The sequence below is a fragment of the Gobius niger genome, assembly GCF_951799975.1.
Source record: "Gobius niger genome assembly, chromosome: 3".
In the NCBI taxonomy this organism is placed as follows: domain Eukaryota; kingdom Metazoa; phylum Chordata; class Actinopteri; order Gobiiformes; family Gobiidae; genus Gobius; species Gobius niger.
Genome location: NC_136854.1, coordinates 19,554,151 through 19,579,542, shown reverse-complemented (window position 1 = coordinate 19,579,542; position 25,392 = coordinate 19,554,151). Strand labels below are relative to the sequence as shown.

Genomic DNA, 25,392 nt, shown 5'->3' with positions numbered 1-25,392 from the left:
AGTCTCAGTTAACGCCTCACTCCCCCGAGGCCTCCGCTGCACACACTGCAAGGCCTGACTCCCAAATCACTCTCCTCATTCTCAATTAACCCGACTCATTAGAGGCTTTAAATAGGAGATTTGCAGATAGGCCGTCAACACCGGAGCACACACAACAGGCAGTCAGCTTTGTTACTCCCAATTAGAGCGATAATTGGCACTTTATTTCCTCTATTCCACTTCAAACACATGCAGACTCCCCGGGGGCCGAGTTTGGAGTTTTTTTTTTTTTTTTTTTTGACTGTTTGCGCTGCTGCTGAGTTGCACAGGCCAGTGGTAAAATGTCGCCTCGTGAATATTCATTATCAGTTTTTGTTCAGTAATGTGGGTAAGGTGTGGTGCTGCACAAGTTACTGCCAATTCACAGCACGACTTAAATTATCTCCGAGTGGAAGCAAGAAAATGTGGTTGTGGGAGATTTTCTCAAGGGGAGAGGATTTGAGTGGATAAAATCTTGCTTTTTTAAGATTATTTGGTACAAATGTTTTCCAATTATGCTTGGTTTCCAACTTTCTATTTCTGCAAGCACCTGTGGCTCATGCAGGTTTCATAGCTTTGTCATTGTAATGACACACATCAAGCAAATTCCAATTCTGTATTTTAGAGAAGAATTTTGAATGCATTTATTAACCTCTTAACCAAGCACATTTTCTCCAGTTCAGCTTTACCCGAATCTGTAAGTTTCGTACAGCGTATGGCCAGTGCCTCTTTTTAAAGCTAAGACCCACGAAACTGATCTAAATGGATCACTTTGTTGCTTTATTGTTGACACTTATTTGTGGCTTTTTGTTGTGTTTTCGTTGCATTTTTGTTGCAATTTCATCCTCATTGTTGTCACTTTTTTCTTGCGTCTTCGTCGCACTTTTGTGGCTTCTTTATTGCGTTTTTATTCTCATTTTCGGCACGTTTTCATTGCTTCTGTTGTCAAAGTTATTGTCTGTTCATTTGCGTCTCGTTTGTGTCACTTTCTTGTTGCTCCTCTGTCGCTTTTTGTTGCGTTTTCATCTCGTTTTTTGTTGCCATTTTGACGTTTATTTGGGTGAAGCCAAACTGGAGAAAATCTGCTTGGTGAAGGCGGGAGTCAAGTGGCTCCCATTCGTTTGAAGAATATGCTTGCTGTGAATGGAATCTTAGCTAAGGTATTCAATATCTTATGATCCTATTGTGCCTCTATGTCATTTCTAAAGACCAGAAAGCACATCACAAAAACACATCGGATTATCAATCCACTAGGTTCTAAACCACAAGGTCAAAGCCCGCCGGCCGCATGTGGCTGATTTAATGTAGCCCTTTTAGGAGCATGAATTCCTGAGTATGTCAAAAAAAAGGTACGTTTCTAGCCCATTCTTGTGCAGAGTTATGGATTTTTAAAGAAATAATCAGAATGCCCACTCCAGCCACTAGGCTGGAGAGATCAGGCTATAAAGCATATTATAGCCATGTGGTAAATGGTCAGTCTGCCCCAGGGCAGCTGTGGCTACAATAGTAACTTATTGCCATCGAGTGTAGAGTGAATGAATAATGACTTTATCTAGCACTTTGAGAAACATCTGACACAGGCTGATAAAGCGCAACAAGTGTAAGATGTTGTTTATGAGGCCACAGTCCTTTACAAGATATGCGGCCCGCAACCCACCATGGGGGCTGAATTTGGGCCCTCGACCCAAGCGAGTTTGACACCCCTGTTCTTAACGCTTCCAAACAACAACATTTCCAATGGACGGCTTTACCTTGCTCGCCACGCGGTTCCACATTGTCCCCCGACAGTTAATTTAGGCACGCGTTTGTTCTTCCTGTCGGCTTCATTTGCACAGCATCGGCCTTGTTATTTCACGCATGCTCAGGAAGGTTAATTAGAGGACGTGCATCGCGGGACTAAGAGCAGGCGGGTGTCATTATTTTTTGTTTGTGTTTGCCCTTGATCCTCCCCAGCTCAAAGTGCACCCTCCACCATTCGCCACTGACCTGAAAACCAAGGCCGCCTTCTTAGCAATTCTTTTCATTCCTGGCAACGAGCAAAGTGAATTTTCTCCATCGCCGAATCTAGTCCAGTGCGTCCCCGTTTTCGCTCCCCTGAAAATGAGATCATAGAATTGCTCGTTTTGTCGACATGGATGGAATTGAAGGTTGTGTATTGTAATGTCGAGCGTCTATCTCGCCCTGTAATAGATTATCTGTCATTTTTACTTCGGGTGCATGGGGAAGACGATACAGACCTCCCCCAGAGCCCACACCTGATTCAGCTGGAGACATCCAGCGTGTATAGATGTTGGCGTGTTGTAAGATGTTTGACACCTCTATGCGAGAAAGGTATGGGGGTGAGGTGAAGGCATCATTAGTGTTTTGTCTTTTACTTATCCTTTTTACAATAAACATACCCACATTTCATTGGCTAGTGGCACTGTAATGGTATACCTTCAGGTGCCCCCTTTGGATGGTTATAAGGGCAGGTAAAGATGTTAAATTGTGTGTGCAAGTGTCAAGTTTGCTTGATTTGGAGGGTCAGCAAAATCAACCCTTTGAGGAGCGTTGTTGGACACCTAGAGACTAAACATGAATAAAACTGGACTCATTTGCAAAGGTATCGACTTTGCTGCCTTTTCTAAATGAGATCTTTCAGGAATATTTTAGGATGGTCTTAATCTTTAACAGGAGCTGTCTGTAAAATAAGAAACTAATTGGGTCATTTACCAAAACGAATAGCAAGTGCAAAAGTGGCTCAGCAACAATTATTTTTTTCCATTTTTTTGTTGTTTTGTTTTACTTCATCAACCCTGTTTCTGCACATTCTCTTTTCCTTTCATCTGTCACATTAATATAAAAGCAAAAGTAAAAGCATTGCTGTTGAAATGCAAATGTGACAGTGACTGATGTATGGTTTCTATCTATACGCGAGTTTGTCTGACTTGGAAAACATTAATATTAACTGACACAGGCAGACTTTGTGTGGAGAAATGGCAAAAGTTGGTATTTAGAGGGAGTGCAGGTGTTGTAGCCAGACAGAACAATGATTCATCTCTAATTATCTAAAGGCCACTTGTAGAATTTGTGGTCATCTAAAATCCCTTGGTTTGTGTTCTACTTCCCGAAATAGGTCTTTTCACTATCAAGACATTTTAGATAATTGATTAAAGAATATATTGTAGTAATTATAACCAATGACATTCATTAAAGGGGCTGTACCCCTTTTTTCTTCTGTTTGTGGACATTTTGTAGAGAAAAGGAGACTGCTACTTGGCGTCTGCACTGATTATGATTATAAATGCTAAAACGATTGCAAACATTGGCCTGGTGTGGGTGCTGGGAACCTTCCTGGCGGCGCCTTGTTCCCTAAAAGCTCTGGCACGTTAACATTTGTAATGCAACAATGGATAATTTGTAAGGAAATACAAATCTTGTCTCGAAATAGTTCTTCTTGCATTGTGGAGCCAAATAGCTGTTTTCTGGTAATTAAAGTCACACTGGATTTGAAAGAATTTGTAGTAATTCATACATTTCTCACTGCTTAAATGGAGTCTTTGGAAACCTCTTCTCCTCAGAAGGTAGTGCTTTTGGTCTTGGTCAAGCTTAACCCTCTACGAAGGAAAACAGTCTTTACTCTTCTCAGCAGAGGGGCCCTGCTTTGACAGTGTCCCGTAAATGTTTGTGCGCAGAGCCACGAGCAGCGAGACACAAGCTGGCAGCCGTCCAACCTGCGTCAATGCTTTTTGACTTGCACGGGCCATAGTGGGGTAAAAGCCACACTGTCTGAAAGATTTTTTATATATATATATAAAGGTGGCAGGCCAGGAGAAATTGACACTGTGCACTCCGGAGATGCCAACGTTGTGCCACTTACTATCTAACTCTGACAGCTCCGGCAGAGCACAGAGAAAGAGGATGGAGAGGAGCGCATGTGCTCGGAATAAGAAATGCCTATTTAGATTGGAGGTGCAGGCGTGGTGGAAGGACGGGAGAGATCCAGGAAGATTGCTGATGGTTTTCAGAAAACAATCTGAGCATTCAACAAACAGAAACCACATTATAAGACGGCAAAAACGATACAAGAATCCTATATTTTTCCTTTTGGACACGTTTAATCATAACTTAAGGCCTTGGATAGCCTCCAGTCATAGGCTTTAGCTTATTCTAGGGTATGTCCTTGTCAACCTGGATCAAGTAAAACAACAATGCTCATTCAAACAACCTGCATATGTCGGCTACAAACAAATATCGATGACAAAATTCGCAAACCTTTTTCTGGATGGGTGAAAAGCCCGAAAGTGAATTCTGACGTCTCTTTTGGGTCCGAAACAAAAACACTGTTGACAAATTGGGGTTGAGTTGCGACCTGTGTGAAGGCCTTGGGAGATCCATAATTGCGCAGCCCCTTTTGCCCATAGCTATGTCTGGTCATGTTTTGACAGAAAGCTGCTGACGGATGCGCCGTGAGGAGTTCTTTCCCCTCTCGCTGTTTGTCTTCATTACCTTTCCTTTTCTTGTCATCACAGACGAACACAAAAGCTGCGCGGTAGGGGCTGCTGTGAATGTAAACCTTCCCCCAGACAGCTTGTCAACTATTGATCCTTTCAGAATTTGGGGAAATATTTCATAATGTTTGTTTTCAATTAAAGCCGGCCATATTTTGTTAGTCATCGCTGTACGGCACCCAAACAGTTTGAAATACTTTTCTTCCAGACAGTGTTTACCGGAGATGTGGGAAATCTTTTTCTTCCTTTTAATAATTATCATCGGTGTGGAGATGCGCCAGGTTCATTTGCTTATCCTCTGGATCGTAGACCTTTTTTAATGAAAAACGTATTGTCTGAAATGAGGACTAATCCAGGCTGTATTTTGTTGTTTCATGGCATCTGCAGAATCATACAAGCCGATAGTTCTTCATGCTTTAAACAATGGGTGTTTGATCACAAGTCCAATACTGCAGGGGTGTTCAAAGAGACACATTTTGACCTGGCTCTAATCTGAGCAGCCATTGATATTCTTTTTTGTGCAATAATAAATCACAGACAAGGACTCGGCTGACCTCTTTAGCCCAATGAGTTCAAAATGATGTGACAAATGACGGTTTTAGATTTTCCCTGTACCTCACCCAGAGTTGAAGGCCTGTAAACCATTTTTCATATGCACAAAATACACCCCCTATACATGATAGTTGAAGGGCACATGCGTGTATTGGGTCCTGTGTATCACAAATCACAAAACGATATGGCAATATATCATGATGTTATGTCGCGCGATTCTCATATCGATACAAACATTGTCTGAACCGAATTTTAAACAACTAATTTTGGGGGGGAAATATTCATTGCAGCGTCTCTCTTTGGTCCTGCACTTTTACTCCCACCTGCTAGATGGCAGCACACCGTGTGTAGTCTGGCGGAGTTTAGAGGAACACAGCAAAAGTTTAATCTGTAGGAGAAGGAGCTATGAGATGCTGCGGGGCTCTTTTAAAACTCTAAATTTGACCTCACTTTGGCTTTTACAGCAAGGACGGAGACTTGGATTATTACGAGAGCCCCCACCTTTGTGCATATGTTGCTTTTGCTTTGTATTGCTGCGTTCCTCTCCCCCTCTCTCCACTTCACCGTCGTGTTTTGGCCTGTTGTTTATACCACTCGGCACAGCAAATGGATTTATCTTCGTAGCATTTTATTATGGAATAAAGCGAAGCCGGGGGAAACTAAATACAGCAGGCTCATGTTTCTCTAATGAAGGTGAACTAATTTACTGATAAGTTGGTACCAAAGTAATAAAAAAGAAAATCGCAATAGTCGCCTAATACTTCATAATCGGGATATATCGTATCACAACCTATTTATCGGGATACTAATCGTAGCACCCAAGACTTGGCAATACACACCCCTAAAAAATTAGCACTGAAACTTCTTTGTTTTCCCAAATTCTCTTTACCAGCCTCATGCCAACATGTGCTTTTGTCTAACTGGGTATACGTAACTAAGTGCATGCCAGGGGTTCCCAAAGTGCGGCTTAGGGGCCAAAGCTGTCCTCAGACCGTATAACCTTGACAACATTTCAGCGTGAGACAGAGCTGGCATTATTGTTCCAAGCCTGAATAAATGTGTGGTTGAAGTTCAACACCTATGCGGCCCCACAATGAAAGAATGAATGCCACCTATGCAAAAGGAGCATGCACTTGGTGTCACCTACATAATTGACCTTTTCTTTCCTGGACCAACGTGAAATAACCTGCACTGATACCATGACCACCATTTAGTTTGATTCAACCTTTATTTGCTCTACGTTTCCATCATCATCAGATGTTCACGGCACAGGGGGGTTCTCTATTGTGGGAATCAACATTAAGTAGAAATTTCCAAATGGAACAGTTTTTTTTTTTTTTTCTTTTCTTGGTTAGTTCACACATCTGGAATACCATTTGAAGACATCCTGGATTACCGGACTCTCAAACCTCAAAATATTTCTGGCTTCCTGTTTTTAACATCCATAGCTACAACTCTCTTTCAATGCCTGTCCTCTATTTTTCAGCAAGTGAGCGGTTCTTTTGCATTTTCATTGATGTTTCTCATTTTTTAACCGACTGTACTTGGCATCCTCCAAATCTGGTAATGCAGTAGAGTATCGTTATTGGCTGTGTGCAATTAGTTTCAATCTGCTGTGCACACCTAATGTCCCGTTTGTCGTAATGGTGCTGTAATAACGAGCAGTCAATATTGATTTGTAAGTGCTGACTCATTTTAACCTCCCTCCATTAAAACGGAATTTATATTTGATTAAAGTGGTATCAAACTAATTGGCAGCCTCATTAAAAAAAAGTTTATTATGAAAAGAAGGCAGCATAACATTGTTGCGGTAAAAGCTAGATTTATTTTGCATATTTGCTTGATTGAACTTTGGATAAAAGCCTGGGACAAAACCTGCCTGGGACAAAACAAAATAAATTCTAAAAACAGGATTCATCATCACGAAAGAAGTGCTTTTAGGATGTTTATGCACTTCAGATTCAGGGAAGTGATTTGGAGCTGGAGGAAGCATAAGTGGCATTGTAATTTTACAGCAGTGAGTTGTTTTTGTGAGCCAGACCTGCTGGAGATTAACATGGATTTTTCTTTTTTTTTTGTATTCAAAAACTTTTTCTGATTCGGTAAGATGGTAATGTGAATGGAGCCTGTGAACACAATTGAAGTCAAACTCCTTTTTTGAGATGCAACTAATGGAATTAATCAAAGGACTAGATGTTGAAATCCCAGGTGATTCAGCTCTGCACTGAATCGGGAGAAACTCGGGACCTTGCTTCTTCTACTCACCTATGCAGCACATCATCAGGGATTCGGCCTTTTCTCACAGGACACTCTCTGCTGAGGCAGGCCCACCTCGGGTTGATCAGACCTGGGCGTGTGCTGCATAGGAACTGAGCCATCATTTTACCCCCCATGCCGTCTCTTTCCTTCTCAGCCAAAGCCAGTGACTGCTTTTTTCTGCAGCAGTGGCGAGTTCTTTCACTGTCTTCCTGTGAGCGTGCCCTTTGATTCCCATTTCTTTCAGGAAACGAGTTGTGAAGTTTGCAACAAAGCCTCTGCAGCCCACTTCCACCGGCCGCACCATCATCGACCAAACCCCTCTCTTCAGCCTCAGCCGCCAGTTGGGAATGACGCAGCTTTTTTGCGCTCGTCTGCTCTATCTATTAACATAATCGGTGTAGATATTGGGAGAAAAGAGGTTTGAAGGCAGACCATTTACCACATACAACATACAACAACTGGGCCGCACTCAGTCAGATATATATAACTTCACCTCTGCTGTATTAAAGTCAGTAAATTCAATCAAATGTTAACTATGGTTTTTAATTCATATGCTTAAAGGCACACTGCGTAACATTTTGCATTCTACTCTTGCCGACAACAAAACATGCCCCAAAATGAGCAGCTAGACCCAGTAAAGTCTATTCGCAATAGGTATACAAAGATTGGATTTGGATGAGGATTAAAGCTCACATTTGGCTGCTTTTAGTCAACATCTCCATGGAGACGAGCTGGAGACGTACCCGCTCCAAGTCAAGTTAAAGTCAGGTCTGAGGAGAGATGAGCCGCTCACAGCAAACACACAGGATTGTTTGTTCATTTTTTAGGTATTTAAACAATATCTGCATTAAAATAATGGATTGTGTTTTATTCTATTCATTGGGTGAAATGATACACGGTGTGGCTTTAAAGTAGAAAAAAAACAGCCTTCATCACTGCTTCTATTAATGGACTTTCATTTATTTTATACTTTAGTAATAAATACGATTATACAATAGGGCAATTTGTTCTGTTATGTATAAGGCAGATGTGGCTTATACAATTTCCATGCACACCCATAGAGCCGATTTGGTTCAAACTGCCTACTGTATATAACCATTCAAACTGCATACTGTATATGACCATTTCGCTGCGTGATAACATCTTCTACTTTTGCAGTAGTAGTGTTGAATATTTGATAAGATCTGGCTCTGAACATGTAGCAGAACATTGACACTAACAACTTTTTAGATTCCCACGAACTCCATTTTCTCAGCAATACTTGACTCCTGCTATATTGTTGAGTAGCAGACATCAGTATTACTTTCAGAACGATGGTGGTGTGTCCATGACCTGCATACAAGATTTTGGAGTTGATTTGATCGGAGGTGCCTCGGAGTCGGGCGGCTAAGATAACGATCCACCACACCTTCCTGCCTCTCTACCCCCCCCCCCTCATACATCACACCCCAGTGCCTGTATGAATGAAAACAGCACATCACTTGTAACGGGCCTGGTGCAGAACCATAATTCAACAGCCTCGTCATTGCCGCGTTCATGCGACTGAAGAAAAAGAAAGATTGACATTTGAGCTTGTTAATGCTCCCATTCAGTGGCCTCTTTTTACACCTCGTAGATGAGGCGACCTGCACCTGTTGACTTTTACAGGTTGTGTGAGATTTACAAATGGGCTGATATGAAATATTAATGCTGTCTTGGGAACTGTCGAAGGATCAAAAGAGAAATGGGAGTTTGTTTACTTTATTTTATGTTTCAAAGTGCTCTGGTGAAATTGTGCTGTGGCTTTTGGGAAATATAGGAACACAATTTTTGCCTCTTTGAAGACCAACAAAAAAGTAGTAAAATTAGGTATTATTGCGTTTTTCCTTTTTTTTTACTGTGAGAACGAAGCGGTTTTAAAATGTTGTTCTTTATTTAGCAACTATTATATTAAAGTATTCACAGATTCTTGGTGCACAATGGAAGTGTTTCTCAAAAATGTTTAAAATTCTTCCATTTTGAATGACAATGAATTTGAACCTGGATAGACTCAGACAGTCAAAAGCAGCGATTAGGAAGATTTATTGACATGTATTATTTTTGGCGATCAGACCCCGGCAGTAGACATCGATATATGAAATAAAGTCAGTGTGGATGGGTAGGTTAGGTATGGGAGACCGGTGAAGGATAAAGCAGGGTGAAGCCGTGGATAGAAGAGGCAGTCGAGGGGTGGAGGTGGGTCGCAGCACAGCTGGGAAGCGAACGAACCACATTTGAAGGCTTTAAAGTAATTCCTTTAAACCACCGTTTTTACATTCTGAGATATGTTCTTACCTTAGCTTAGACGAGTTCTTTTGTACCTGTCTGGTCTTCACCTGTGCCTTCAATCACGTAAACACAGCGCAGACGGCGTAAGCATTTAGTCTCTCCTCCTCTACACTATAGCTCCAAACGAGGTCAAGATAGAAGCTACCAAGCTCTTCCACGTTTTCCCTATTTAAATATGGTTACGTGCGGTGTGGCACTACAAAGTATAATTACACACAATTAAACAATGTGGATTTTCTAACTGGATAAAAAGGGGAACTATGTAGGGCGTAATAATACCAGGAGTAATGGAAAAATTTGCGCAGTAATATCTTCACTTCACTTTGCGGAGGCCGAACTGCTCCTGGTATTAAAGCGGTGGCCTATTCCTTCAAAGGAGGAGGGCGATGATTGGATGCTACGGAAGTGTGGCTCTTACACTGATGGGCTGAGGTGGAGGTGTGACCCTCACGGTAGCGATCATTGGCTGGAAATAGGTGATGCTGAAATTAGTCTCCCAGGTTGAATTTACGCCAAGGCTTCATCATTGTTAATGAAAATGAATGCCCAACTAAATTAATTTCAGTTAATGAGGGCAAGATTTTTTTTTATACTTTTTTAGCACACATATGCAGTACTGGGGGCAGATGGCATCCTACGCAGTCCTGCTTGTCCTGGCTGTTGTTAATGGCGTGATGCTGCAGCATGATAAGGCCCAGGGCTGTTCTGGTGCTTCATGGGAAAACGAGGGCTGAGTGCCGCTGGCAGAGCAGCACCTTTAGCCATTAAGGACACTCGAGCTAATAGATTCCTCCTAATGATGTGCCTCAGCTCTCCCCACCAGGCGAGCTTCTGGGACAATACCACTGCTCTAGCTAACACTCGCACGTCGTGATGCCTTTTCCCCCCCTCGTCATACTTCTGTGCTCCGCTTTCTGCCCACATCCGCTACTGGCAGTACGAGGGATTTTAAGAGGAATACCACTATAAGCTACTGCAGATTTCACCTAAAGCGGCGTGTCAGCGGAAATATTATAGTGCTGTGTCAATATGAAAATATGGAGAGAATTTTGCCCACAAGCACTATGGAAATGGAGTGTTCTAATCTCAACCCCACTAGCCATTGTAAATAATGTGTTTCTAAAGATGCGCACCAAAGAAGTGTCAACAAACAAAAACCCATTTGCTCGTGGGAAGATGAAGTATTACGCAAAGTAAAAAAAAAAAAGTCAAATGCTAAAACTGCGCCACCAGCGGTTTCATCTTAACCAATCAAACCTGTCATTTTAAACTACTGACAAAGCTAAAAAGGTCTGACAATGTGCATTATTTGTTTCAGACTGTAGGTACGTTTACCATTTTTACTGGTGATCTGAGTGAAAAAAGAAAAAAATTAATGTGTTTAATATTCCACCAACCCTCACCTTGCCGGTTCATTATACTGTAGCATCCCTTCGAGTTAAGTCCTTCTTAACTTTAACTTTCGATAAATTCTTAAACTTTAAGCTGCCTTTCATCAAAATAATTACATTTCTGGAAAGTTATATTGTTACTGCAACAGGTTTGAAATTAAGCAGCAAACGCCTTATCTGTCTTGTCAAAAATTTCCGCCATCTATCTTCTGTAAATTACCTACTCCATGTTCCTTCACACCTCTTGGCAGATTAATGTATTTCTAAGTACATTTCCTTCTTGCCATAGTATGCATAATGCTGGGGGATATAGGCAGCCTGACTAATTGCAGAACACTTCTCCGTGTCCTTGTCTATAGAGTGTGGGTAATAACAGAGCAGCCCAGTCTTGATAATGTCCAACTGTCAAGCTTCCCCAGTGGACAAGGAGACTGTGGTGCCAGTGATTTCCGTCACTCGGGCGATTGTGGGCTTTGCTTGTGACGGCTTCGTGTCACTTCGCGGGTGTCCGTTAGAGCTGTCTCAGAATTACATGGTGCGGGACTGGATGATTATAGGTTTGGCCCTGTCTATGCGTTGTGTTCTTTGGATTTTACAAGACCGGTCAGTAGTTGTAATAAGTTTGATGACTCTACTTGGTTTGCTTGTGATCGGAGGAGTAAAATGGACTTTTCGTATTCGTGCCCCTTAAAAACTTTTCAAGATGCAATGAAAGTGTTTGCGTGGATTCAGCCACAGTCACAGTTTTTAGGCATTGCTCCGTGACATGCCATCTAATAAAATTATAGGATCCAGCCGTCTCATTTGCATTTAGTGCTTCGGTGTCTCAAAGGAGAGACGCTCTGTAAAGATTTTCATGTGGGCAATCCACGCATGGCACACAAGCAAGAAGGCCCCTGTGGGTGGAATAGGAGCGGTGTGAGTGGGTGGGTTTAAACAAAATCCTTTTAAAACTTAAAACAAAAAAAAGATTAAATTCAGTGCAGTCTATAAGATCAAGTCAACAGTTTAACACAGCAAATACCTCTTCCCTCGAAAACGTATGCTCAAATGATGCAAACATGAAAATATATGATGAATATTTAAAAGTGTCTGTTATAGCGTGGGGCTGAGTGAAATCCAAATGAGTTCACAGTTTTCTTGATGAGTGTCAGCCTTGGTTGTAATGTTGTTTTGATGATCCTCTATAAGGAGCCAAAGGGTTTAATGCCGTTGCTTTTGATGATGACACTGTTTTTCTACTTCAGATTGTTTTCTAGTGTTGTAACTTGGGTCGAATCTAAAACTGCCAAAAAACTCAAAATGGTATAAATAAAAATGTTCCCCTCCCTCTAGGGCAGGGGTTCTCGAACTTTAAATCAAACGGTCTGAAAAATCAAATTCACAGAAGTCAAAGGTCGGTAAAATGTATTCTTTTACCAAAAATGCTCACTGTAGTAAAACTATAAACATTTAAAACATTTAAATTATTTAAAAAGTATACAGATGAACTCGGAAAATTAGAATACCGTTAAAGAGTGCATTCACTTTTGTTATTCAACTTAAACTGTGAAACTAATATATGCTAGACTCATTACATGCAAATTGAGATATGTATAGCCTTTATTTGTTATAATTTTGATTATTATGGCTCAGCTTGTAAAAACCCCAGATTAAAAATCTCATGAAATTTTAATATTTTTGCTGTAAGCCTTAATCACCAAAAATTAAAACAAGCAAATGCTTTACATAATGTCGCTTTGCATGTAATGAGTCTGTATCATAAATTAGTTTCACATTTTAAGTTGAATTACAGAAAAGGAAATGGGGATGATAAAGTGCATTTACACTTTACTCAGACAGCTGCGATTGGAGTTCTTTATAACGTTCATGGTTCAGAGTTAAGTTATTTCCAAAGTATCTTCATATTTCCATTTAGATTTAGGCAGATCACTGCTTTATTTTCGTAGGTACTTACCAATTTCATATTTTAAAAGCTCCCAATTTTTCCCAAACTCAACCACCTTATGCCAGTAAAGGATTAGTCGCCCATTTCTTGTTTTACATCACTATGTTTCAAATAAGAGCTATTCCATTAAGAAGAGCATGTCATGTCTTCAAGATAAGATAAGATAAACCTTTATTGATCTCACAAAGGAGAAATTCACTTGTTACAGTGACAACACAGTAACAGTTGCAACTCTACAAGCAGTTATGGGTGTTGAAACAACATGTATTCTAATAATATCTTCATTCAATGATTTTGATACCAGCGAATAATCTCGACGGGACCTCAAGAGCCTATTAATAGCAGCAGTGTTTAAAGGGTAGTGCCATTACTAATGTAATGCCATTGCAGCAGACTGTGCGCCTCTTTATACGCTGCCCCTGCATAGCCGGGCACGGGCCAGACTGATCCTCCATGTTAATAATGGGGATACAGTCTGGAATTGTGCGATTTGAATCTCGCTGACTCCGGCAAAACCAAGACAAGCCAATCATAGCACAGGAGGCGGGAGTTAATGGTGCGTCATCTTCTGTGCTAAGATTTCCCATCAAACACCAGTGCTCCTCCAGGCCGTAACGAAAACAGTGAAGATTGCGTTCGCGACACATCGATCTTTTGCCGGTGCCCTTTCTTCTGTTTTAAATGAACTGGACTTGTCCTTAAAGCCACGGCAAGAAGCTGCTGTGAGGCCTTCACTGGAACATTTACTCGACTGCACGTGTGGACTACAAACAATAATGGCGGAGGATGTAAACGCAAAGCGGAAGTCGCTTTGTGTTTGATTGGTTCGCTCTCGTTCAAACTGCGATCATTAGCCCCGCCTCGAGTCTGCATTCGTCCTATTACCACAATTCCAGACTGTCTTTATATGTTTTTATGAATACATAAATAAAGTCAGTCTGGCTTTATGCCTAGCCCCTACAGGCCAAAGCTGCACCTGCACTTATGGGACTGCAACAAGCTCTGCTTTGGCAATAAAATCTACAGCACAGAGGCGCCACCGGGGACCTGACCAATTAACCTTGAGATCCTCACCTGGACCGGAGTCATAAGTTTGAGACTGCCTGCTCTAGGGCATGTGGTTTTGATTTCTAATTACAATAATTTTGGCCTAAATGTTCTAGTAAATATTTTGTTGACCAGTAATGAAGTCGCAACAAAACCTTTGTACTTAAAGTGGTGGCTTGGTGACCAAACCCATCCTCTTTTTTTGAACGCTTCTCCCATGAGGTTGGTGCCAATCCAATCCTGGCCAAATGAACAGTGTTGTCTGTTATCTACTATTGTTTATCTCAAACTTGACAAATAATGTGTTGATTTAGAAATTATGATTTAAGCTCAGGTGATTCATGTGTCAGAAAAGTTCCAAGAGATGTAGTTTTCTATATAAATATCACTTTTCTACTTTCCATTTTGTCCTTTTGACCTCTTGTCTGCACAGCATCAATTTGAACACATTGACATCAGGTAGCATTAATGGTGTGCTGCAATTCTCTCTGGGCTGCTTCTGCCAAGTTGAAAGGAATAGTGCAAACCCGCCCACTCGTTTTTAATGTATGGAGGTGATGGCTCTCAACAGCCAATATGTGACCTTTAGTTTTAGTGAGAATTTCACATGAGCATGAAATACATAATCACCTGCACCTTACACAGTAGTTATGCAATTAATTATGCTGAAGAAACAGGTTTGAATATATCAGCATTATTGCTGTAAATGTCTACCCTGCTTTTATTTTCCATTAGCATCTTTTTGGGATGCAGTTTGTAGCATTAATTTAAATAAATATCCTCATTGTTTAGCCATTTTTGTTCTTTTTGTATTCGGTCTCAACTGGATTTGCAGAAAGCATCCAACTCTCTGTGGCTAATTAAAAGGTACAGGTAACCCCCCCCCCCAAACGATCTATTGTGTCACCTAACCTGCTTTCATCACTTTGTAACATGAAGCCTATAAGTCTGTGTTGATGTTACTGGCAGCTTAGATAAATCCACTCCTGCTTCCTCCGGGCGATCCGATTGTAATTTACTGTCCCAATTTCCCATGCGTTTTCATTTGCTTCAGCCATATGCTAAGATCACTGTTGTCCTGCCTCTATTTTCGGAACTCTCTGAGCTGTGACGGGACAAACATCCCTATACGTAAGAAATTAAAAGCAAAGTGTAGCCAGGAGCCGTTGTGGAGTAATGCACTGGCTTACAAATTGTGTTGCTGGAAATGACTGTGTGCACTGAGGACCACAACGTTGTAAAGCTCCTGATTCTTGTGAATTGAAGACCTTGTTGGTGAATTCAATGCTCTTTGTCTGCACATTTGTATGACTTTTGGCTCAGTTTGTTGCGGCACAAAACGTTGCCAGTTTTTGTGTTAAATGACACCGGAGTCACAGGAATTTACGTTGTATGTTGTTTAAAGCCACACCGTGTAACATTTCACCCAATAAATAGAGTAAAATACAAGCATATGTCATTATAGATATTTTTATTGTTGAAATATCCCTAAAAACTGACCAAACAAGCGTGTGTCTGCTGTGACCGGCTCACCTCGAGACCTGACTATAACTTTGCTGGGAGTGGGGACGTCTCCAGCTCGTCTCCATGGAGATGTTGACTAAATGCAGCCAAATATGAGATTTAAATATGAGGTCTTCCTCCAAATCCATCATTTGAAATAACTGTGGGCTAGCGCCACTTAAACAGTATTTACAGCCAAGTTTAAGTGAAAAAATTGATCTCCATTGAGTAATTTGATGAACAATATCCCTCTCTCCTTTTGTCTTTTCCATCAGCGTAATATTAATGAGTACAAAACCGCAACATGCTACAACACCTGCAGTGGCGCTTATGGCCTCTCGGGGCATGAGGTGCTTAGTTCTGCTTTAAGATTTAACAGGGTAAGTGCTGATTAAAAAAAAAAAGATATCTCCACTGCCATAACACTAAACTCGTGATTTCTTAAGCACAGGCGCAAAGCGATCCCAAATTGTGAATGAGAAAGCGTGTTTGTCCGGTATGTGGGTGAAGTGTCGTGCACAGGGACATTGTGGCAGTATAAGCACTTGAGCGATGTCGACAGTTTTAAAACAAATTCCTCGATCTTGTGTAGTCACACTCTAGAGATTGTGGCTACTCCTGACTGACTGCTGAAATTATGGGTAACAAGATTCAAAATTTGGATCGTTTTCCTTTGTGTTGTTTACTTCAGACACCACCATGCACTTTCTGAGACATTTTCTCTGGAGATCTTTATTAGCCTCTGATCAACACGCCGCAATTAAAATCTTAAGAAGCGCGTCCCAGAGTCTCTAATCCTGTACCAAGTCTCTATGGGCTGGAGCTGTGGATGCCTGCACTCGTGTGAACCACTCGGCTAGAGGGAGAAAGTTTGTGAAACTTTCAATCACGGTGAGATGTGAATCCGCAAAAGAAGCCGTTGCTGTCGTTTTAGTTGGCCCTTAAAAGAGGAAGGCTATGTAAAGAATCGTGATATAAACTTTTGTCCATATCATAAAAAAAAAAGAGGTGCAAAATGAGAAGTGTAAAGAAAATTTTCTGCAGAGAGAGTTTGAATTTTAAACATGATCTTTCTGAAAGTGCTCCCAGCCTTTTTAAAAGCATTAGAAAGCCAAGTTATTTTTTTTTCTCCGTCTTCACTGATATGAAAGAATGACTTCCAGTGAATGAAACACTCTTCACTCCAGATTTACGGACCATGAATGACATGGCACAGCGCTGTATATGCGGCTCACTGAGGATGTCACACGCAGTACATGGAAGATTCGGGAATGCACTTTTGAAGGAACACGCGCCACTCGCTCGATAGCGCTCTGCTCTCACCTGCTAGCTCCGTTTTGGCTGGAAGGCTCCCGTTTGATGACTTTGAAAGATGGCGTGCTGCTTCTCTCGAGACGTCAATTGGGCAGAAACGCGCTGATGGGGGGGGGAGTGGAGGCTGTTTTGATCTACCTGCTTCCAAAAAGCACTACCCAAATATCCTGGTGATAAATCAAAATTTGCCAGTGTGGAGATTGAAGTCGATGTAGGAAATTGACACAAAGAAAACAGGCCATTAGAGAGTGATAAATGTGCGGCGCGCCGCCAAATGAAGTTGCCAGCGAACTTGTAACGACGTTCTATTCAGGGGGTTAAATTTTCAATCGCAAAAGTACGAATTTTACATCACCTCACTATTACTTCTGTTTGTTTTGTTTTTTTATAGGGAAAATGTCAGACGTCCGCGCGCAGAGGAAGAGGCAACAGCTAAATAACTTGGTCGCCATGGTGACAGAGCTGGCGCGACCTGGAAACACCATCGTGGACTTTTGTAGCGGAACGGTACGGCATCCACCCAACATGCATTTATACTGATTTGTGCCACTCGACTGGCTCTTAACTAACACCACAATTACATTAGGTTCGTCTGCGATATAAAAACAATATATATAGACTATTTCCTGTTTTTACAGTTTCTCAAGGGTAATAAGTAGCACTTAATGTCCACCGCTTGTCCAATTTTGTTGTTTTGCAGGGACATGTGGGGATTGTTCTGGCTCACGCTCTTCCTGATTGCCAGGTAATGGAGGCATTATAAAAAAAAAAAGATTTTCCCTATTGTACTATTAAATTACCGGTTAGCTGTCCGCAATCTGGCATGTTCTGCTTTTCTTATTCTTTCCTCGTATTTTTTTATTTTAACTTTATAAGATTTGGCCCTTGCGGGGGAGTAAAAATTAGCAAGTAGGCATTTGAATGAAGTGGTTTTTCAAATTCCATATAATTATCATAAAGGGTCTGTAACAAAAAAAGGTTCTTACTTTGTGATATTTGGCAAACATCCCAATCCCATCTCTCTGCTCTTTTCATTAAGTTTGAATGTCAGTGGCGTCTCTCTTTCTTTGATGAAGCATTTATGAGACGCTCACTGGTGATTATTTCGTAGTCACAGAGCGTTTGTGTGTTTCCAGGTCATTCTCATTGAAAACAAAGAGGAATCGCTGGTCCGGGCCCAGAGCCGCAGTGGTGAACTCGGACTGCCGAACATTGGCTTTGTTCAGGCCAATCTGGACTATTTCACTGGACCCTTTGACATCGGGGTGAGTGGAGGAAGTGTGTACATGTTTCACTATCAAAACGCGTGCGGTTCGACATACGGTCATGGAAAAATCAAGGCAGAGGACTTTTCAAATCATTGAATTTTTACATTCCAATTCCAGGTCCTTAAAAAGCTTATGAATTTTAAAAAAGAGTTATTGATTAGTCAGGTCCTAACTGCAACGATAGTGAAAAATGGTTGTGCAAGAACTGCTCATACTGAAAATATTACATAATATTTAACTGGGGAGCATGTTTCTTGGGGTCATGAAAAGTTGGTTAAAACCAGACTGCGTAAAATTTGACCCAATAAATAAAATTGAAATACAAGCATTTCTTTTATTACAGATATTTTAATCTTTGAAAAATACCCCATAAATGTGCAAACGAACGTGTACCTTTCCTGTGATCGGCTGACTTCTCCTAAGACATGACAGTAACTTGACTGAGAATGGGTGCGTCCCCAGCTCGTCTCCATGGAGATGTTGACTAAAGTCAGTAGAATTTGAGGTTAGGTTCTCATCCAGATCCATTCTTTGATTACCCACTGGATTTTCTGTGTCGAGCTGGTCATTTGGAGCATCTTTTGTATTAATAGCAACAGTATAGTCCAAAATGTTCCGCAGTGTGCCTTTAAGGATCATGGAGAAGACATGGAAAACTGTCAATGGAAATCTTATTGTCCATCTTCTGTCTTTGAGGAAACGTTTAAATTAATATTATATAATATATATATATTTATAGTTATATAATAATTTCATTTGATTTTAATGATTTTTTTCTTGCTACTATTAATTCTCATATTGTTTTTTCGCACATAATCTCAAATGTGACGATCTCGCTGGTTGTATTCAATACTGTACTAATGCTACAGATACAAACTTTGAGGTGCCGCTTGCACAAATGGAGATTTGGGTTGGGACATACTGCTGTGTGACTGTTGACCTTCCCAAACATATGAGAAATTACAATCTCCACTTCCAATATATCTCCAAAAGCCATAAAATTGTAGAGAAACCCCAAACAAAGGCATTTATCGTTTCATTTACACTTGTATTAGCATCGACTTCTCCCACTGCTAAAATCAATATCCAATTTCACAGAATTTAGGCCTTGCTCAACAAACAAATACTTGTCCAAATAAATCTAATCACCTTCATGTAGGCTGTATTTGATTATATTTATTACCTCAACAACCAGCAAAACCTATGAATAGAAAACAGACACCTGGGTATCAAGTCTTATGGAGCTTCCCGATTGTTTGAAGTGTATTGTCAGACCTGCTGAATGCCTTTGCCTATAATTTATTATTCATTCTCTTGATCCCATTGTGATCTATGGAAACCTTTTAATTAAATGAGTGCCCCTATATCATCCCTGTAATTAATCCACTAAGCCTGTCCTCCCAGACTCCTGATGACACCCTTCATAACTCTGCATAACAATGTGTGACTCTCCAGTTGTTCACAGTCTAACCCTCCTGCCAGGTGTGACCAAAGCATCACTTTAGTTGATATATTTCTAAAACATCAGAAAGCAACTTCACTGAAATGAAAATGCCTATTTAAAGTTGTTTCTTTTTGATGTAACAAAGGTGGATTTTCATTTCCAATATAGGTTTTAATCAGAAATCTTTTATTGCTGTGGTGTCCGCTAAAGCGCAGAATGGAGCTTCTTATTCTGATTATCAGGAAAGGAAAGGTACTCTTTTCAACTAGATGAAGGGCACATGAAAGTCAAGAATTTTACTGTGGACCTAGCAATGCTGTGGATGTTTCCATTTATTTCAAATTGAATGAAAATGATAACTGTCTTAAATATAGTGCTTTTCCAGACATTCAAAATTAATTCACTGCCTACTCTGGGGTGGTAAGCTATGCATGTAGCCACAGCTGCCCTGGGGTAGACTGAGGCTGCGAATCTGCACCATTGGCCCGTCCAACCACTCACTCACATACACCGTTCAAACAAACTACCTGGTATTAACCAGATCGATGTGACGGATATTCTCAAGGCATGATGGTTATTTTGAATCATATCTATAAATATCAACATATCTTTTTATTATTGAAACATTTGAATATGAATCCATAAAGTGGTTTGTCTGTTGTAAAGCTCTTTATAAAATCAATACAGTATTAAATGTATTATTAGTGAACACCTTTGAAGTTTATTTATAAGTAAGAATATGGATGATTTGAGCAAGCGCCAAAATATGATTTTACAGGTTAACAGCAGTGGCTACTGGCTAGCTGAAGCTAGTTTATGTTGTCCCAACAATGGGCTATAAATGATGCAATTACAATATGATAGCTCTTTTTGTGCAAGGCTCAAGAATACAAATACAAACATGTTAAAAAGTGCATCACGACTTTGCACCAAAATAACTGCTTGCTCAGGAGGTCACACTTGATAAATAAAACAGCCAAGCATCGAGCCAGTTCTGATTTGGAGAGCAGTGTCCCAAAGCTTCTACTATACGCCGTGCATTCTGTCCATCAGGCAACTCTTGATCCAACAGATTCCATCTCACTCGCCAAATGCATGTGCTGGCTCTATTTAAAAGCCTGCCTCCCACATCTGCACCACTCTTGACTTCTTGCACCGTTAATTACTCTCTCTTCTAGGTGAAGTAGGCTCTTAACCATGACCTGTTGCTCTCTGTCTCATGTTTAATACAAAACGCCATTCTATCTTCTCCTTTGTCGGAGCGTCTACTTTCCCATTTTCTAGCCCTGTACGGTTCTTAAGTTCCATCATTACTGTTATTGTTGTGTGATCGCTTGTTGAATCCCCACTAGATTTAGGATTTTCTTCATTTTCCCTAGCCTGTCACAGCCGGTGGAGGAGGAGCAGGTGTTCCGCTAGCCTTCCCTTAACTCTCCTCGGGCCACAATCTGCACTTTTTTTTATATATGGAGCCTAGCTGCTGTAATTAGAAGCTCCAGCCCCGTCATCCCGCTGAGACCCGCTCCACTTGGAAACAAACACATTATTCTTATTCTCCAATACGTGGGTGTGTTTCAGCAGGAAGTTTGGGCTCAATTCCAGTGCATTTGGTAAAGATTTATTATCAAACAGATGCGTGGTGTGTCCTGTTCCGCACTGCTCTCTAGTTTTACATTTCCACTTTTTAGCTACTGCTTGGGCTTGTCATTTTATTTCAGAATTAAGGCTTCTCTGCTGCAAATCGATGGTTATCTGTAAACAAAAAAAGATTTTTAGTTTTTAAGTTTTTAGGTCTAGTGTTTGAGTTTTTTTATGTTTTATAACAAAATCTAACAAATCTAACAACATTATTGCTATCAGCAACTGCAAAGTGCAACAGCAACCAAATATCTCTTGGAAAAATGTTTATTTAATGATTTGTTATGATTGGGATGCTGGCCTCTGTGCTCTTTTTCAGATCTGCCGTCTTTCAGCTGAAAAACACCCTCAATACTATTGATCAACAATCAGTATCTCAATTAAGGGCGTCTTCACACAGGCTCTAGTTAGGTCACCCTAAAGGGGTTCTTGACGCGAGAGTGGCGCTTTTGGGCAGAGGCCGATCTAGCGCCGGAAAAAGCCGGGGCCAAAAATGATAGACTTCCCTTTTTGTGCATCGGTCAGCGCTTTAAGACGAGTCCTCCCACAACTCCCTAGGCCTTAGAGACGAGGTGAGAAACATTGCAATGAAAATTGGTAAGCTTCAAGTTTGTTAAACACAAGTTTCACTAAACGGACATGCCGCTTGTCATTCTGAAGTGCAGAATCTGGAGAATTCAATCGCTGAATTAGTTTTAACCTCCACTACGGGCGGCACGGTAGCACAGCGGTTAGTGCTCTCGCTTCACAGCTAGAAGTTCCGGATTCGATTCCCACCTGGACGGGCCTTTTTGTGTGGAGTTTGCATGTTCTCCCCGTGTCTGCGTAGGTTTCCTCCGGATACTCCGGTTTCCACTACCACTAAAAACATGCACAATAGGCCAGGATGAATGATGTGTGTGAGTGAATGTATGGTGGTGGTCAGAGGGTCCGTTGGCGCAGACGTGTGTAGTCGCGAAAGCGCCTCTGACAGTCTCCCCCAGGGGAAACTGAAGCTACAAACGTAGTTTACACCACCGAGTATGGAGTGAATGTACAATTGTCTCATGTAAAGTGCTTTGTGACTATATGTCTGTGAAAGGCGCTATATAAATAAAGATCTTCTTCTTCTTCTATTGTATTTTTGATCGGCGCGCAAAATGCAGTGGCTAGTAACAATATGCTAATGCCGACGACAACTAATCAAATCTGGGACAAAAAGCTATGATTGGATCACCTAAAGCAATAAAATAAAATCGGCCAGTACTGGAGTGGCCGAGTATATGATTTTACAGGATTGTAGACCGGAAAAATCTAAAAAATCAGCCAAACATATCGGCATCGGCCAATTAACATCCCCAAATGTCAGCATCGGCCTCTACTTTTGAGTCAGTGTGAATCCAGCCGCAGCACTTTACGTTGGTCTAAACAGCCGCTCTGAGTCCGGCTGAAACGGGTGATCTCGGAGTGGCCTGGGCCGCACCCAATGGACTGTGAATGGTGTCACTGTGCGTCGGTGCGGCTGTGGGGTGAATGCAGCCGACCTCGGGCCTAACTATTCTCGCTTTGACGTCTCTTTCTTGCGTGAAGAAAGAATGAATATGTGCTGCATGAGGATGTTTGGATTACTGCTCTGACGAGGCAAAATGGATCAACTTTAAATCATCGACGTACTTCTCCCTTTCCCGTCTTTCGCTTGCTGCTGCAGTGAAACTCTCCTCCTCATGAGCCGATTAAGTGCATTTTTCCTCGCTTTACGTATATCAGCCTCACTGTATTTAAAGCACGAGGGAGAGGAGTGACATGCGCGTCGGTGCATTGACAGGTTGATGCTCGTTGTCATGTGAATGAGATCAGCGACCAGTTGATCGTTGTTATGCGGCTGATGCGACTTCTGGTGCGGGCGTGTGTGAACATGGACTGATCTAACTTTGAAGTAAACGCTGTTGGAACTAGGGCTTGACCCACAAGGCGCTCCAACATGTGTTAAAACGCTCCGTGCGCTGTGGGCATGGTGTGCTGCAGGTCAGAAAAAGTATACTGAGACATGTACTCTGGACTCTATAGAATGTTTAGAATAGAATAGAATAGATTGTTATTGTCCTCCGAGGTAGAAATTCATTCATTAATTCCTAAATAACCAAGAAACAAAGCTGCTTGAATTTGCATTGAATGGATTTCCTTTCTTAATGTCTCCTGATGCACTGACAAGATGCCTATTTTTAAAGGGTTGCCCATCACTCAGAGTTTCACATGGACTGTCTGTCAAACCCGCAGACTGCTGAGAAACCATTAAAATGATTTTGAGAGCAATTTTCCTGAGGGCAGTTGCAAAATTGTGAATGAGTAATTCAAATATTACTTACTGTCATTAATGTGGCACAAGGATTGACTGTCTCCACTGCTAAGCCCAGCCAGTACATTTATATTTAAAAGGCCTAATTTGATTTGGCTTCTTATGCAGAGCCATGCCGCTTCATTGCATCTTTACTGAGCAAGTTCATTGTTCATTTTAGATTGGCGTGGTGGCGCAGTAGCAGTGGTTAGTGCTCATGCCTCACAGCAAGAAAGTCCCGGGTTGATCCCAAGGCTGGACGGGCCCTTTCCTCCAGGTTCTTTGAGGCCAGGACTCCCCTGGAAATGAGATTCTTGAGGTGTGGGACTTAACAGATTAAAAGATTGTATCATGCTATTTCAGCCATTCCAAAGTAAACTATAGGCATTTATATGATGTATTGTACCTCTACCACTATGGAGTACTATTTTTGTGAGAAATATCAGTATTTTCTGGGGGTATTTTTCCAGCCCAGAAGACAAGACGCTTCAAGATCCTTAACTCCGCCCCCTCTCTCCGCCCATGCAACAATAGCAGTAAAAGAAATATAAATATCACAGCAATAAGTGAAGTTACTTCACAATACAGTTATAAGGAGTTGACATGTGCAACACAACTTCATAAATGGCTAACAAGCTAACACGCGTTTGACGGTCACAGACACTTCTGGCGAGTGGCCTCGTCTTTAGGAAGGTTGAATAAAGTCCTACACCTCACGAGCCAAACGTGCATTTTCGCCATGACATTATCGTAAGGTAAGAAAAAAGAACAGTAGGTTAGAAAGAGCTCCTTCTTCACAACTGTCGGTGCTAAACATGACTTGTGTTGTTCAGAGGCTCGGGGTGTGCGTTTGTTTACACTGCAGGTGTTTTATAAATTAAAGTCAGGCCGTACGGCATTACATTATATGTCGAGCACTTCCTTGTTCCAATCTGACGTCAGATTGGAACAAGTTAATCGTTTACCAGGAGAGGGCGGAGCAGCTGCTCAGAGAGCAGGATTCAGGAAGATTGCTTAGAACTGCGTGAATGAAACCACTCTGGAGGTGTTCTTGATTAGGAAATGGCAGTACGACACTGTTAAAAGCTCAATTTTTTCATGATATAGGACCTTTAAATTTTTGTAAAAAAGTAATAAAATGTTTACAAAAGAAGACCATTTTGAAGTCCCTGGTGAATGTGTTAACAAAAAAAATCTGTATTCTGAGGGGAGTAGTTAGACCTGACCAAGCCTCATATTTCTGCAATAAAGAAGTTCACAGTTAATATTAGTCAGGCATGTCCTGCAGTGACTGGAGGCCATTAGAGTGACTTAATCCCTATCTGGTAGAACTTTGAATCGAGCAAGCCTCTTGGAAGAGAGGTGACAGACTTCAACCTAAAAAAAAAATTGTCTGGACAATGGCTTCGTGAAAATTTCTCTTACACAGAATGTGCCTGGACGACTGAGGGAAGGCACAGACATATATTATTTTCTGAATTTACTGAGTGACCCACCCCATTATGTATATTTTGGTTGGAAAGTTTCTCAGAAAATGTAATAATGACAACCAAAATCATGTATTTGCATCTCGTCCACATTTATTTCCTTGTGTGTTTCATGGGTGGAAATCACAAAAAGTCCAACTCTCTGGCACCTTTAACATTTAAAGATGTCCCTCCAGATGAATGCTCTGTCGCACTCACTTTCATCCTGCTCCATGCATTAAACATGCTCCAAGTTTAGCCAGGTTCATTTAACTTAACTAATTAAAGTGAGTATTTTTAGCAGTCGCATTTCCACTCAGTTGAATGGCGCAGGTGTTAGGGATGTGTTAGCAGTAGCTGACAAAAAAACTATTTTTTCTTTGCGCAGATGGCATTGAGTCAGACCTTGAAGGCAGGAGAGTTGTAATGCTTG

General features: G+C 41.2%; 1 protein-coding gene across 1 annotated transcript in view; it reads left to right on the top strand.

The window, feature by feature from the left end:
- gstcd (glutathione S-transferase, C-terminal domain containing) overlaps positions 1-25,392 on the top strand; it is a 66,302-nt gene that overhangs the window by 20,483 nt on the left and 20,427 nt on the right. The window contains exons 6-8 of the mRNA XM_079553842.1: positions 17,221-17,336; positions 17,530-17,574; positions 17,966-18,094. Of these exons, the coding sequence (XP_079409968.1) occupies positions 17,221-17,336; positions 17,530-17,574; positions 17,966-18,094 (290 nt within the window). The remainder of the gene's footprint in view (positions 1-17,220; positions 17,337-17,529; positions 17,575-17,965; positions 18,095-25,392) is intronic.